This window comes from Hippopotamus amphibius, chromosome 10 (genome assembly GCF_030028045.1).
Source record: "Hippopotamus amphibius kiboko isolate mHipAmp2 chromosome 10, mHipAmp2.hap2, whole genome shotgun sequence".
In the NCBI taxonomy this organism is placed as follows: Eukaryota; Metazoa; Chordata; class Mammalia; order Artiodactyla; family Hippopotamidae; genus Hippopotamus; species Hippopotamus amphibius.
Window position 1 is genome coordinate 98,937,125 of NC_080195.1, and position 16,133 is coordinate 98,953,257.

Below are 16,133 nucleotides of genomic sequence, written 5' to 3' on the forward strand. Positions count from 1 at the left end.
GAGGAAGCAGTACTGAATAGATAGAGCTCCTTCTTTAGATATTTGTATTAGTTTTCCCACTCGAGCCACCAGCTTCCTGCAGTCCCCTTCTGGTGAAACTTCATCCAAGTCCTACAATACATGGGGAGGATAATTAGGAAATGTTCCGTAGTACCAGCTCTGTGATGTCCATCTTCATGTGAATATATCTGTCACCAAAGGCCCCAGAGCTTTGCCTCTTAGGGCTTTGCTTCCTTCGTGCATGACCAGGATTTGAGGGCCATAGAGGAATATGATATTTAGAGTGCCTATATGGTCTTGGACCAGCCTTTCAAAAGCCCCTCTCTTTCTGTGTTCTGCCTTGTATCTTAAGAGTTCCCAGGAAACAAACCAGACTCCATTCTGAAAATCAGGGCTGAGAAGCTGATCTTATAGCTCGGTAATGGCCTGTGCTGTGTGGTGGTGACTCTTTTGCCTCTTTTTAGGCTAGGGCTCTGTGTTCATTTACAGTCATGAATGGAATAATTTTATTTCAATAGCACTTTGCCTCTTTAAGATACTTTTATAAAATTTTGGGGAAAATACACAGATATAAAGCATGGATTTTTCTTCAAGAAAGAGAGTTCTTGGTGAGAAAGCTCAGAACTAGGAATCTGGATAAAAGAATATCTTACATTTATTAAAAAATTAACTATGTTTCAGGCATTGTGCTTCTTAAAAATATTTTCCTTTAATCTTTACAACAACCTCATGAAGTGGTAGGTGGGGATATCATTTCCATATGAAGAAAACAGTGTTCAAGTTGGTTGAATAATTGGCCATAGTCACACAGCCAGTAAGTGAGCGCTGAGATCAGAACCCAGATCTGAGGCTAGTCCCATGTAATTGTTTAAATTCCCAAACTCAGAACCCTCAAAGAAAGCTCCCATCTGACAGATAGGATTCAGATCTCTTTTTAGTTTGCCAATACTTTCCAGCTCTGTGTCTTTAGTTGGATCCTGACATGGCATCCTAAGTAGAGCTGTGTTGGGAGCCCAGGCCCCAGCACTCACTCACTACACAGATGACTGCTGGTGGGTACAATTTCAGTTCAAGAGAGAAGCAGCATACATTCTATGATGGGCACCAAATACGCTGAAGGAATATAGACTGGGCAGTGTAACTCTTGTCTGAGAGGTAAAGAATAGCATATAAGTAGGGAACAGCAACAGATGAGTAATGAATGGTTCTCCAAAGGGTTATTAGGACCTTTTACACTGTAACTCATGTTGGGAGCTATATTTGTAGACATGTTAAATTATTTAGTTCATTCGTGACACGAGGACAGCTAAAATTCCACTGAAAATTTGGCTGTCTTTAAGAAGAGGTGTTCAAAGTTAAAGCAGTTTTATTGAAAAATGGATGTTAGATCAATAAATTATGATGATCTGAGAGAGCAAGCATCTTGAAAAAGCCTTTTTGATGAAGAAAGTGTATCTAAATAATTTCATTGTGGTGTATATTGTCTTTGATCTGAACTTAAAGATTTCCTATTTTACATAAAACATAGATAAACAGATTTAGAGTAGATACTTACATTTAGAAAACCCTGGTTCTCTGAATAACTTCCGAACGTTGAAAAAAATTGGAGATTTGCTTCTGTTACTTCTCTTAAAAATATCTTTTCCCTGTAAAATGACTATCAAGGGTTTTTTTAGGTTATTTTGCCAGTAAATTTCAATTGTTTGATGTTTTGCTTTTTTGTTTACTTGGTTTTTGTTTTAGTTATGGAGTTTGGTTTTTTTAATTAAGTTGAATTTTACTGGATTGGAGTTTGCATTTCTGGTTTAAATGAAAACAAAATTTTTATGTGTGTTCTTCAGATGTACTGGCAAGCCAAGAACAACAGATGAATGAGATAGTTACAATTGATCAACGTGAGTATTCCTGTGTCCATAATATGTGGCCCATTTATCAATAAGAAATGTTTATTTAGTACTGCAAGGTAGTAAAAAGAAAAACTAATTTTTCAATTTTGTATGAAGTATTTTAGATATACAAAGAAATAATAAAGTATAACCAACATCTATGTATCCCATAAGACCTAAAACTTTGTATATCAAGTTTACCTGTTGTGGATCCTATTTTGAATGACTATCCTAAACTTGATGTTTATTATTCTGTGTGTATTTTATCTTTTTACCAACTTATGTAACCATAAACACTTTAGGGCATTGTTTTATACACGTTTAAACTTTGAGGAGAAAATGGTGATATGCTGTGCATATCCTTTTGTGACTTGCTATTTTGTTTACCATTTATGAGACCCATGTTGATATGTGTAGCGCAATTTTATTTTCATAGCTATATGTTATTTTTAAAACTTTGTGATCATCGTTGAATGAGTATTTGTAAGAATGTGTGTGAGATTTTCTGGTTGCAATTTCATGGGATTTCTACCATTTCGACCTTACTAGATATTACCGTAGTTTTTCTCAAAGTGGTGGTATGTTTGTGCTCTTATCAACAGTGGAACATGAATTCTCATTTGTCCACATTCTGCAAGATTTAGTAAACCATTTTTTATGAACAAATATTTTTTAAAATAGATGTTTTTATAATTTTTTTTTTGTTTTTTTGTTTTTTGGGGGTTTTTTTTGTTGTTGTGGCTCGCAGGCTCTAGAGCACAGGCTCAGTAGTTGTGACACATGGGCTTAGTTGCTCTGAGGCATGTGGGATCTTCCCAGCCCAGGGATAGAACCCGTGTCCCCTGCATTGGCAGGCGGATTCTTAACCACTGTGCCACCAGGGAAGCCGTATCATTTTATCTAATGTATATACATCACTAAGTTTTTCCAAAATAAGGAGACCAACTTTTATTCACTAAGTTAAGATTCACAAACTATAATGCAGACATTATACCTTATCCTCCAAAATTTTATTGAGGCAATTAGAGGGGCATTAGTTAAACTAACTACATTTTATTTCTTTCAGTAATTTTTCTCACTGTTTGTATTGGAAGGAAAAAAAATTTTTTTTCCCTTGTCTTGCTTTTGCAGCTGTGCAGATTATTCCAGCATCAGTGCAGTCTGCTACACCAACTGCCATTAAAGCTATAAATAGTAATGCTAAGGCAGCTAAAGTACAAAGAGCTCCAAGGATTTCAGGAGAAGATAGAAGTTCACCTGGGAACAGAACAGGTATTTTTGTGTTATCATCTGGTATTTATAAAATTTGTCAAATTATGTATATTTTGTTTTATTTCACTGTATGAAAATGTGAATATGAACTGTTTCTCTGGCAATACTTAGCATTTGTAAAACAAAAAAAGTTTTTAGTGTGGCTGAGATATAAACCAGAGGACCAGTTTATTGTCTTTTGCCCTCTGTTAATCTGCAGCGTTGTGGTCAGTGCTGTCATTCTTGTTGATTTTTAGGAAACAATGGCCAAATCCAACTGTGGCAGTTTTTGCTTGAACTTCTTACTGACAAGGATGCTCGAGACTGCATTTCTTGGGTTGGTGATGAAGGAGAATTTAAACTAAATCAGCCCGAACTTGTTGCACAGAAATGGGGACAACGTAAAAATAAACCTACAATGAACTATGAGAAACTTAGTCGTGCATTAAGGTGAGCATTTATACTTTTTTTAAGTATCAAACCTTTTTAAGAAATTGCTTCATATTCTAGGTGTAAACGTTATGTTTATAAGATGTTTTCTTCTTATTAAATAAAAAAGTTAAAAATCTTTACATTTATGTTAAAAATTCTTAAAAAGATTTTTAGTAATATTTTGAGTTACATAGAGTTTTTTAGAAGATGCTTTGAAGATTATTTTTTATCTCATTTAAAAGCCTGTACTACTTTGTTTAAAACCAACATATTTAATCTTTGAGGTTTTCTGTTACATAACAGAGGTGCTATTGTCATCAGTTGAGTTGGATTAGAATAATTATTTGTAATTTCTCATAAGTGTTATGAAAGTTTTTAACATAATTACTGTCAGAAATTATGCTTACTACGGTGATGGAAATTCAGTGTGTGCACTTAAGTATCTGAGAAGTAAGATATATAGGAATTATGTCTGTTTTTTTTGGAAGAGTGAGTTTGATAAAGCAGTTCTGCAATTTATCTCTGTATTCCTAAATAACATGCTTTTACTGCTGCTTCATGTTTCACTTGAGCATTGTCTGTGAATTTCACACAGCGATTATGATTTACCTCTCATCATTAACACACACCCTTTCCATCCCCTCATCCCAGTGTAATTATATAATTATGTGGAAGTGTTGGTTAGCTCAGTAGTCATTGTTATAGGATCATGGCGTGTGAGTACTGTTACATAGTTTATCATGATGATTTTTCTTTTCCAGAATGACCTTTTGGTTTCCTTAGCATACATAAGTAACTAAAATGCTTTATTTTCAATGTACTTATCACTTATTCAAACACTTCGCCAACTACCTAAAGATCCTTTTGTATAATCAGAATTAAAACTGTCATTTTTGACAGTTGATGTGATTGCATGCATACAAGTTCTCTCAAAAATTACAGATGAATTATTAGAATTAATAATTAAGATGTCACTTCTCCTCAGATTGGCCTAAGATTCAATGCAGTAACCACCTGAATAAGTGTTTTCATAGAACTTGACAAGACAAATGTAAAATTTACATAGGAATATAAAGTATCACTATAACTAGGACACCTGAAGAAGATTCATTAACAAAGTGGGAGGACTTCCCTGGCGGTCCACTGTTTAAGACTCTGAACTCCCTATGCAGGGGCCCAGGTTCAGTCCTGATTAGGGAACTAGATCCCGCATGCTGCAGTGAAGACCTGGCACAGCCAAATCAGTCAATCAGTGAATCAAGTGGGAAGACTTGCTTTACAGGATATAGAGCTTCACTGTAAAGCTACAACAATAAGACAGTGCGTTGTTTGCTTAGGATAGACAGATGAACCAAAGATTAGAATAGATAGCCCGAATAGAACCAAAAATGTAGGAACATTTGATTTAAAGATGGCAGCAGGAGAAAGACCTACTTTGCAGTCAGTGCTGGGACAGTTGACTATCCGTATTGACCCCTTCCTCATAGCATACTAAAAAATCAATTCTTTGTAACTTGTAGCTCTAAATGTGAAAGTAAAACAGGGAAGCATCTAGAAATACTCCTTGACATTAGTAAAAGAGAAAAGACATTAAACAACCAAAAGCACTAACATAATGGAAAAGATCAATTAATTGGACTACACTTAAATTAAGAACTCCTGGTGGTCATTAGAAACCATCATTAGGAGAAGGAAAGTCAAGCCACACCTATCTGACATAAGACTCTTACCTGGACTATCTAAAGAACTCTTACAAATCCATGGGAGAATTAGGAAAAATGGGCAAGAAACTTAAGCAGACACTTTAGAGATTATCCAAATTGCCAGTAAATACATACAGTGGTGCACAACCTCATTGGTAATCAGGGAAATGCATTTTATTTTATTTATGTTACATATATTTTTTTTAAATTTTATTTATTTATTATTTTTGGGGGGGTACACCAAGTTCAATCATCTGTTTTTATACACATATGGGAAATGCATTTTAAAACCACAATAAAATGGTACAGTGCACATCCCAGAGAGGCTAAAATTAAAATAATTGCTTGTACCAAGTGTGAGTGAGGATATGGAGCAGTGGGAGTGCTTCTACACTTTTGGTAGGAATATAAACTATGACTGATAACCCAGTAGTTTGTCTTCTAAGTTAGCAGACAAAAGTGTACATGTATGTTCACATACATGCCTATAGAAGCATTACTTATCCCAAAATTAGAAAGCACCCAAATATCTGTCAACAGTAGAGTGAGTATATAAACTGTGATATACACGGGAACACTGTGCGTCCATGAAAGTGCATCAATATGGGTGAACCTCAACATAATGTTCAGTGAAAAAATCCAGACCCAACAGAGTATATGCTGGATTTTATAGTATAGTTTACAAAAAGCAGCAATACTAAATTACTGTGTTTATGGATCCATGTTTTATATTCATAAGAATATAAAAGGAAGAAATGGAATTATTATCATAAAACAAGATTGTGTAACCTTTTAGAGCAAGGGAGCGGCCACAATTGGGAGGGGCCATGGAGGCGCTCTGGGGTACTGACAGTGCTCTGTGTCCTGACCTGAGTCATAGTTAGCAGGTGAATGTTCACTTTATAGTAAATCACTGAGCTGTTCACTTTTGTGTCCTTTCTATTTGTGTAATATAATTCACAAAAGTTTTTTAAAAATAGAAGTTTGAAAAAGGGGGGTGAGGAGAAAAGAAATCATATCCGTGAAAATACAGGTATAGTATACCTTTCTACTTGCTTCATTTTAGGGAGGGAACAAAGGCAGTGAGTGCTGTTATATGTGGTCATATGATGCATATACTAAATTGGAGGAAGTATTAAGTAAAATTGTGTTAATTAAAATTAGAATTTGTGTGTGATGTTTTATAACCTCTTGCCAAGAAACATATGATTATACCAATTCCGTTTTCCTCCTAGAAATAAAGAACCACTTTCCTTCTTCATTTTGCTTTCCTCCCAAATGTCTACTTGTTACAGCCTTGCATATTATGTAGAAATTTTCTTAAGAGGTTGAAATGCCTACAGCATTTTAACTGGATGACAAGCAATTGGTGCTTTGTGGGCTAAGATATAAATTCTACGTTAATGTACGAGGGTGAGTCAAAAATTATCCGCACTCTGGCTGTAGAATTTAATTAACTTTAAGAAAAGACAAATACATCATTTTTCAACATAATCTCCTTGCTTTTCAATACACTTTGTCTACCTGGCAACAAGCTTTCGTATTCCCTCATTAAAAAATGTTTTAGGCTGAGCTGCGAGCCACGAATGCACCACCGTCTTCATGTCTTCATCAGAAGTGAATCTTTGTCCTCATAGGGCTGCTTCCAGGGTACCAAACAGGTCAAAGTCCGATGGAGCAAGATCAGGACTTAGGGAGGATGCTTTAACACCTCAAGATGAAGTTTTTGCAGAGTGTCGATAGTGTGGGTAGAGGGTGCAGACGTGCACACCCTCAGACCACAAAAAACAAATCACTGCACACTACTTTTCTTTCGTGCAAATCACAAGTGGGGCATCCATTTTTGCTTGCACCACAGTTACAAATGAACTGATGTAACACATTCACACCTGCATTTTTTTTTGGCAATCCTAGTCTCCCAATTCATCCCCCACCCCCACCCCTGCTTTCCCCCCTTGGTGTCCATATGTTTGTTCTCTACATCTGTGTCTCTATTTCTGCCTTGCAAACCAGTTGATCTGTACCATTTTTCTAGATTCCGCATATATGCATTAATATACGATATTTGTTTTTCTCTTTCTGTATGACAGTCTGTAGGTCCATCCAAGTCTCCACAAATGTCCCAATTTTGTGCCTTCTTATGGCTAATATTCCATTGTATATATGTACCACATCTTCTTTATCCATTTATCTGTTGATGGACATTTAGGTTGCTTCCATGACCTGGCTATTGTAAATATACTGCTGCAGTGAACATTGGGGTGCATATGTCTTTTTTTTTTTTAATCTTTATTGGGATATAATTGCTTTACAGTCTTGTGTTAATTTCTGCTGTACAACAAAGTGATCAGCTATATGTATACATATATCCCCATATCCCCTCACTCTTGAGCCTCCCAACCTATCCCACCCCTTTAGGTCTTCACAGAGCATCAAGCGGATCTCCCTGTACTCTGTAGCAGCACTAGCTATTTTACATTTGGTAGCATGTATATGTCAATGCTGCTGTTTCACTATGTCCCAGCTTCCCCTTCCTCCTCCACAGTGTCCTTAAGTCCGTTTTCTACCTATGCATTTCTATTCCTGCCCTGCCACCAGGTTCATCAATACCATTTTTCTAGATTCCATATATACTCATTAGTATACAGGATTTGTTTTTCTCTTTCTGATTTACTTCACTCTGTGTGACAGACTCTGGGTCCATCCACCTCACTACAGATAGCTCAGTTGCATTCCTTGTTATGCCTAATATTTCATTGTATATATGTGCCACATCTGTCTTTTTGAATTATGGTTTTCTCTGGGTATATGCCCAGTAGTGGGATTGCTGGGTCATATGGTAATTCTGTATTTAGTTTTTCAGGAAACCTCATACTGTTCTCCATGGTGGCTGTATCAATTTACATTCCCACCAACAGTGCAAGAGGGTTCACTTTTCTCCACATCCTCTCCAGCATTTCTCGTTTGTAGAGTTTCTGATGACGTCCATTCTAACTGGTGTGAGGTGATACCTCATTGTAATTTTGATTTGCATTTCTCTAATGATTTGTGATGTTGAGCAGCTTTTCTTGTGCCTCTTGACCATCTGTACTTCTTTGGAGAAATGCCTGTTTAGGTCTTCTGCCCATTTTTTGATTGGGTTGTTTGTTTTTTTGATATTGAGCTGCATGAACTGTTTATATATTTTGGAGATTACTCCTTTGTTTGTTGATTCATTTGCAAATATTTTCTCCCATTCTGAGGGTTATCTTTTTGTTTTGTTTATAGTTTTCTTTGCTGTGCAAAAGCTTTTAAGTTTCATTAGGTCCCACTTATGTATTTCTGTTTTTATGTGCATTACTCTAGGAGGTGGGTCAAAAAAGATCTTGTTTTGATTTATGTCATAGAGTGTTCTTCCTATGTTTTCCTCTAGGAGTTTTACAGTGTCTTGCCTTACATTTAGGTCTTTAATCCATTTTGAGTTTATTTTTGTATATGGTGTTAGGGAGTGTTCTGATTTCATTCTTTTACAGGTAGCTGTCCAGTTTTCCCAGCACCACTTACTGAGGAGGTTATCTTTTCTCCATTGTATGTCTTCGCCTCCTTTGTCATAGATTAGTTGACCATAGTTTATCTCTGGGCTTTCTGTCCTGTTCCATTGATCTATATTTCTGTTTTTGTGCCAGTACCATATTGTCTTGATTACTATAGCTTTGTAGTATAGTCTGAAGCCAGGGAGTCTGATTCCTCCAGCTCCGTTTTTTTCCCTCAAGATCGCTTTCGCTATTCAGGGTCTTTTGTGTATCCATACAAATTTTAGGATTTTTTGCTCTAGTTCTATAAAAAAAAATGCCATTGTTAATTTCATAGCATTGCATTGAATCTGTAGATTGCTTTGGGTAGTATAATCATTTTCACAATGTTGATTCTTCCAGTCCAAGAACATGGTATATCTCTCTGTCTGTTTGTGTCGTCTTTGATTTCTTTCCTCAGTGTCTTATAGTTTTCTGAGTACAGATCTTTTACCTCCTTAGTTAGGTTTATTCCTAGGCATTTTATTTTTTTGTTGTTGCAATGGTGAATGAAATTGTTTCCTTATTTTCTATTTCTGATCTTTTGTTGTTAGTGTATAGGAATGCAAGAGATTATCTGTGTGTTAGGGGCATCTGTTTTTTGGTCGCACCACAATTACAAATGAACTGATGTAACACGTTCATACCTGCACAGCAGTGACTGGGGAGACAGTAGCCTTGAATGGAAAGTGCTTGATAAGACAGTGTGGCCAACAGAAATTTTAAATAACTGGAGTGCAGATAATTTTTGACTCACCCTCATAATTGACGAGAAAGGAGACTCAAGACTATGCCCAGTGTGTCATATCTCTTAGTGGGAAAGTGGACATAACCGTTATACTTTAGCTGTTCTAGAATTAGGGAAAGATGACATAATTTCCTGCATACAGTCTTTTCACTAATGGATTTTTGGTTAAACTAATAAAATCCTACTAAATGTGATAGTTTGTACACTGGTACTTTTGCAAATAGTTGTTTTTGTAACAGCTCTTCATCAAATGAGTGCAAATGGGCGTAAACGGGCAGTGCAGTTTTAAAATAAAGGCTCCAAAATCTGCCAGCCTCGGAAAGTTTTGACTTACCTTTTTTTCCTGTCGTTGGAATTGGCAGTGTGCATAGGGGTAATAAATTAAATCTGTTTGCCAAAGTAAGTATAAATCCAGTTCTGTTATATATCCATAGAAAGCAGCAGTAAACCAGATATCTAGAGTGATTTCCCCAAATGTACCTGTAGGGCTAGAAATATTGTTTCTTTTTTTTCTTTCTTTTTTTTTTGCCACACTGTGGGGCATGTGAGGTCTTAGTTCCCCGAACCAGGGATGGAACCTGAGCCCCCTGCAGTGGAAGAGTGGAGTCCCAACCACTGGACCACTGGAGAAGACCCAACATTGTTTCTTTATGAAGTCCTCTTTTCTGTTTTTCTGTATTCTCTCTCTGTCTTTTTTTTTTTTCCCCTTTTGCTTACACCTTTGAGGCTCCCTGTTGGTTTGCAGAATTTCTCTGGAAGGAAAGCCTTTACATATTAAAATGATAAAGATGAAGGCATAGCTACATAGTAAAGGATTTTGTACAAGATAAAGAAGTGGACATTCCAACAATCTGAAGAATATGTGTATTAAATTTTTATTCATATTATATGGGTTCTTAACTATCAACATAGCTTCTATTTTGTAGGTGGCTATATGTGCCAGTCATTGTGTGCTAAGCACTTTACAAAGATAATCCTTTTAATCTTCAGCAGTTCTTTTAGGGTTAATACTGTTTTTAATCTCATTTTATAAATGAGGAATAAATGCTTAGAGAAAATGTAACAAGTTGAGATGTTAGGTTTTGAATCTCGGGGCATTCTGATTCAGAGCCCTTGTTCTTAGGCTCTATTACTGCTCCCAAGGTTTTTTGTTTAGCTTAACATTGTTTATTTTTAAATCAATGTTTCATCATAACTTTTGAAAATATGTTTTGGAAATTTAGTACATAAAATTTTAGAATATTTAGCACTGAAATTTTAGTTAATTATGTTTTGAAGTTTCCTTGGATAATAACGTTAAATATGTCTGTATAACCTCAGTGTTAATTGCTGTTGTGATAGATGTAATACTAGGATTCAGCTTATGAAATGATCTGTGAAGTTTGGTAAGAAGTCCAAACTTTAAATATTTTTATATAATCCTGATGTGTTTTTCTCTTTTTAAAGGTATTATTATGATGGGGACATGATTTGTAAAGTTCAAGGCAAGAGATTTGTATACAAGTTTGTCTGTGACTTGAAGACTCTTATTGGATACAGTGCAGCAGAGTTGAACCGTTTGGTCACAGAATGTGAGCAGAAGAAACTTGCCAAGATGCAGCTCCATGGAATTGCCCAGCCAGTCACAGCAGTAGCCCTGGCTACTGCATCTCTGCAAACAGAAAAGGATAATTGAGCCCAGGATCTTCTGGGAGTCCAAGGTCTTTCTTAAATGTTAGAGCAAGTATTGCTCTTACCTTTATTACTGAATTTGAATCTTCTTTTATTTCTAGACTGTACAATCTGATGCATGATTTTTTATAAATATTTCATACTCTTGTGAATTTGGATCTTTTTACTTTGAGCATATATTTTAGAAAATGTGTATGTTAAACAATCACCACAATGTCTTTAGGCAGGTTCATTGTGGGATAGTTTGTTAACAGTCAGGAAAGCTAAACTGGTCAGTATTAATGTCTAGCCCTACCAAAAATAGCCAGTAGCATCGGAGGATGAAAAATAAATGAAGTATCTCCAGGAAACAGTCTGGCTTAACTATTTTTGAAAATATAACTGTTTCCCATCTCTGCTGCTTTAGATGTTGCTTTACATAGAACCAGAAAATGGAATTTTTCACAGCTGAAGCATGTATGCCTGTTTCATCTAATCAAGCAGAGCTAAAATAGTCATATCAAATAAAATTATATTAGTAAATTACTAAACTAAGAGTATCACATTATTAAAGTAATTTATATATTTGCAAGCAAAAGACAATAAAAAGACTGGCAGAAGAGCAGTGCTGAAGAAAGAGATCCAGATTTAAATCTGGCTTTACTCAAGCCAATTTTAAGGATTTACTGTGTAGAGTATTCGTAATGTCAGGCCATGAATTTAAATTATTATAAGAGAGGCATTAAATTCTAATAAACCAACTATTACAAAAATTCTCAAATGATATCTGTTTTTCCTGTCAGAGATTTAAAAAACTGGAAAAGTAGACCTCAACCAGAAAATGGAAGTTTGGTTTAGTTTGGTTTGGTATGGCTTCCCTTTTTTTTTTTTTTTTAATTACCCTATAAGTGCTGGTTTATTATACAGAGCAGCTTGTATAGTCCTGTATTTCTGATGACATGAAGACTTTAAATCAGTCAGCAGTACTTTACCTTTCAAGACATTAGTAAATTCCTTGCAGATAGTTTTAAAAGGAAATTCTGACCTCCAGTATAAGGCAGTCTTTTCATAAAACAAAATTTCCCATTTGTTTAATTTTTTTCCTTTGAATATTATATGAGTGTACAAATATCTGTATACATGTCCAGTTGACTATGATATATATATACACACACACATTATATGTACACACATAAATGAAGACAATATTCAAAAGGAAAGATACTTCAGAAGGCGATAGCGCAGGAAAAAAGGTGATAACTCATTTAAAAAATTCTTTAAAAATTAATTCTTACATACATGAAACTCTTTACCTACCACAAGCCAACACTAAACAGAAATGGCTAGAAATGTCTTTCTTTTTTTCTTGCTTGCTTTGCTTGGTTTTCTTGCCTTTTTTCTTTTTGTTCTTGCTTTAAGGTATTATGCATGAACCACAATATGAGATACTGGCAGGTAGCCTTTAATCCTCTTATAGTGGAAGATTGAGTCTCACATATTACTTTATGTACCTTCTCCCTCATCACCTCCTTTAAATCCATCCCCCTAAACAGCTTTATAAGAGCTCATTTAATGCTTTTGACTAACTGGGAGGAAGGGCCATGGTAGTGCAGTCAAAGAGGCATTGTTAGCACTTGTTGCAGCCAGTACTAAATAGCGGTTTGGAAAGAACCATAGGAGGCAGGGATCTTAGGAACAAGGAGGAGAGGAAGGCATCTGTGACCTCCTTTTGTGGTAACCTCGAATCATAATGTTAAGTGTTATGCTGTGGGACTGCAACGTGTAAGGTCAGCTTATTTATATTATTGTATTATGTCTAAGTCCTTTAAGACCCTGCAGTGGAATCTAAAAAGAATAAAATTCGTAATTTCCATTTTTACCTTTTTATAAACACATACAGAATAGACTGACAATTTATTAGTTTAATTTGGATGCTGTGGTTGCAAGACTAAGTAGAAGAGCAATGTGAAATGATATATAGAAGCTCTAGTTCCAGTAACAGATAGCTAAAAAGAAGGTTTGTACCATCCTCTTATGGCCTGGGAAGTTGACAAGTCACTCACAGTTTTAAAATAATAATAATAATAAAGTCTACTCTTCCAGTATGTTATCAAGAGCTTTAAAATTATTGACTTATTTAAAATGCTTTGGGGGAAACAGGAGACATTATGTTACAGTTTTAGTCAAGATGACAGATTTCCATTATGTCTCAAGTATTGTATGTATATTTTTAAGGCAAGGAACACCTGTACTTCTTCTAGATCCCCTAAAATCAGACTATTATTTCTTTTTTCCTTATGTGTTCCTCAGATGCTTTGTAAAAAAAATACCACATTCTGTCCATTTTCTCCATTTTGCAGTTTTTATGTTATCCCTCATTATCATTTGAACAGAGACAGTTCGCATATGTGCTCAGGTGCTGGGTTTTTTTTCCTTTTTGCTTCTCACCATCATTTTATGCACTGTAACGTAAGTAATGAGACTAAGTTCTCCAGTTGATTCAAGAAACTTCCGTTACTTAGTCTCAACAACTTATAAACTATTTCCATTGTCCTTATTGAGCTGCCATTATCAGAAGCCCAGTAGTCTTTTCTTTTATTGAAAGATAACTTGTGTTTTGCAGGAAAATATAATTCATGCTGTTCACTCTTTGCTCTGCTTCTATGAATGAATTTTCCATAGGAGAATTTACAGTATATTCAAAGGAAGAAAGATACAACTATTGGTCGTCTTCTATACCATATAAGTACAAAAATAATGAAGTGTTCATTTTGTTTTGAAACTTTTTTTCCACATGAGATTCTCATTGAGCCAACTTTCATACATTTCTTGCTAGCCTTAAGTTTAGAAATTTGTGTTGGCATCAGAAAATCAAACAAATTAGGCAGAATTGCTGTGTGGTTGATTGTCACGTGAATGGACTCATCACATTTATTTTTGTGTCAATCCATGTCAGTTAATTAGGAAAAATTGTTTAGTTGTTTTTCTCCCCTGAGTAAATGGTGAAATTCAACTTTGATATTTCTTTAAAGGGCTGTGCCTCCGAATGTTTTTGGTGAGGCCTGCTGTTTTTCATATTATCGTTTTATGCTACTGCCTTTTAAAAAGAGCTAATGTATCTTTGAAATAGCACAAAAATATTTTAAAATTCATAATTTCAAAACAACCTGTGACTAACTTAATGTCTTCATATCTAGAGGGTATAAAAATATTGATATTTCAGTGATATTTCACTTGCTGCCAGAAAAAAATATTCTCAGTCTTTTGTAAGAGGGAGGAGGATTTTTGCATACATTTTTACTCTTTAAATAAAGACACTTATACTGTCATAATAACAATTATGTATTTCTTTGTGGTTTTTATTTTTTTTGTAATTTTACATAAGACAGTTATTTTCTATTTTTACTCAGATAAAAAATATTTGTGCATAAAATGTAAAAATAGTAAAATGAGAAAAATAAAACTATTATAAAGTATATTTCTGTGTTTTTTAGAAGTTTTTTCCCCAGCATACAGATAGTCTCAAATTCTGGGATAGTAGGTCAGGTGAAAATATGACAGTTCACATCTGGTATATTATACATGTGATTCCCATCTACTTTACTTTAAAAATATCAATTTGGGAAGAACAGATTCCACTGAACTAAAATTAGGTGTTGGAGAGTTTAGTCTTTTTAAGAAAGTGAATGAAAACCCTATCCTATTCAGAATAGCAACAGAAGAAATGTTAACACTGAGTAATTGTCAAAAGGTAAGGCGATGATTGTTAAAATAGCAATACTTAGTAAAGTTTTTTGTTTTTGTTTTAATTTAGGAAAAATTACCTCTCCATGTTGGCTGAGAAACAACAGGGTACTTTCGCCAGGACCAGAGTATAGAGGAATCAAAGGGGACAGGAGAAAAACCTGATTTACGCTTTTGTTTATGGTCAAGCACTGATCACATTTTAACTGACAAGCTTTAAAAAGTAATAGTTTGAGTGAAATAAATTGCTTTTCAGACAATCTAATTTTATCTAGTTTGAAGTGATGAAAATCATCAGTTAGGAAATTAGGTGTATTTGTTCTCCCAAGACACTGATTTTTTGTGTGTGTACAACTTTAAAGCTTCATTTCCAAACTAATGAGCACATGTTTAAAAAGCTTTTCACTACTAGCAAACTGATTTAGAACACTGCTTTTAAAATCTTCTGTGATGAAGGATGATTTTTTATTTCCATTTCCTCACAGACTGAAACTTTTATAAAATAAAAAGTGAATTAATAGGGGGGCAGGTAATGGGGAGTTGTTTAGTGAGTAGAGAGTTTCAGTTGAAAAAGTTCTGGAGATTGATCACACAACAATGAATATATTTAACACTACTGAATTGTACACTTAAGCATGGGTATTAAGATGGTAAATTTTATGTGTATTTTACCACAATTAAAACTTTTGTTCTAAAGAATGAGTTACTAGGAGAATTTAAACATTCAATTAACTCACCAAATTAACAGAATACAGAGGGGAAAAAACATCTCAATAGATGCAGGAAAAGTATACAATAAAATTCAATACCCATTCATGATAAAATCTCTGAACAAACTAGAGTTAGAAGGGAAATTCCTTAACTTGGTAAAGAATATGAAAAACCTGCAGCTAGCATCTTACACAATGGTTTGTTTTCCATCTAAGATTTGGGGAAAGGCAAATATCTGCTGTCACCATTTCTAGTCAACACTGTACTGAAGACCCTACCTGGAAATAAAGCAAGAAAGAGAAAAGGCATACAAATTGTAGGAAATAAAACTGCAGAAGACATCAAGTATATTGAAAATCCTAAAGAATAGATTTTTTAAAAAACCTGCTAGAATTATTGTTTAGTGAGGTAAGATACAAAGTCAATATACAAAAGTCAATGTTATTTCTACATGCTA

The 16,133-nt window shown here is 34.8% G+C and overlaps 1 protein-coding gene across 5 annotated transcripts in view; it reads left to right on the forward strand.

The window, feature by feature from the left end:
* GABPA (GA binding protein transcription factor subunit alpha) overlaps window positions 1-15,763 on the forward strand; it is a 38,735-nt gene extending 22,972 nt beyond the window's left edge. For 4 of the 5 annotated variants that reach the window (XM_057696707.1, XM_057696708.1, XM_057696711.1 and 1 more), the window contains 4 exons: window positions 1,842-1,895; window positions 3,018-3,158; window positions 3,395-3,587; window positions 11,018-14,699. In XM_057696707.1, the coding sequence (XP_057552690.1) occupies window positions 1,842-1,895; window positions 3,018-3,158; window positions 3,395-3,587; window positions 11,018-11,246 (617 nt within the window). In that variant the 3' untranslated portion in view covers window positions 11,247-14,699. Of the gene's footprint in view, window positions 1-1,841; window positions 1,896-3,017; window positions 3,159-3,394; window positions 3,588-11,017; window positions 14,700-15,035 lie in introns of those variants that run through there. The other variant, XM_057696710.1, reaches the window with a different exon arrangement.
* The last annotated feature ends 370 nt before the right edge of the window (window positions 15,764-16,133 follow it).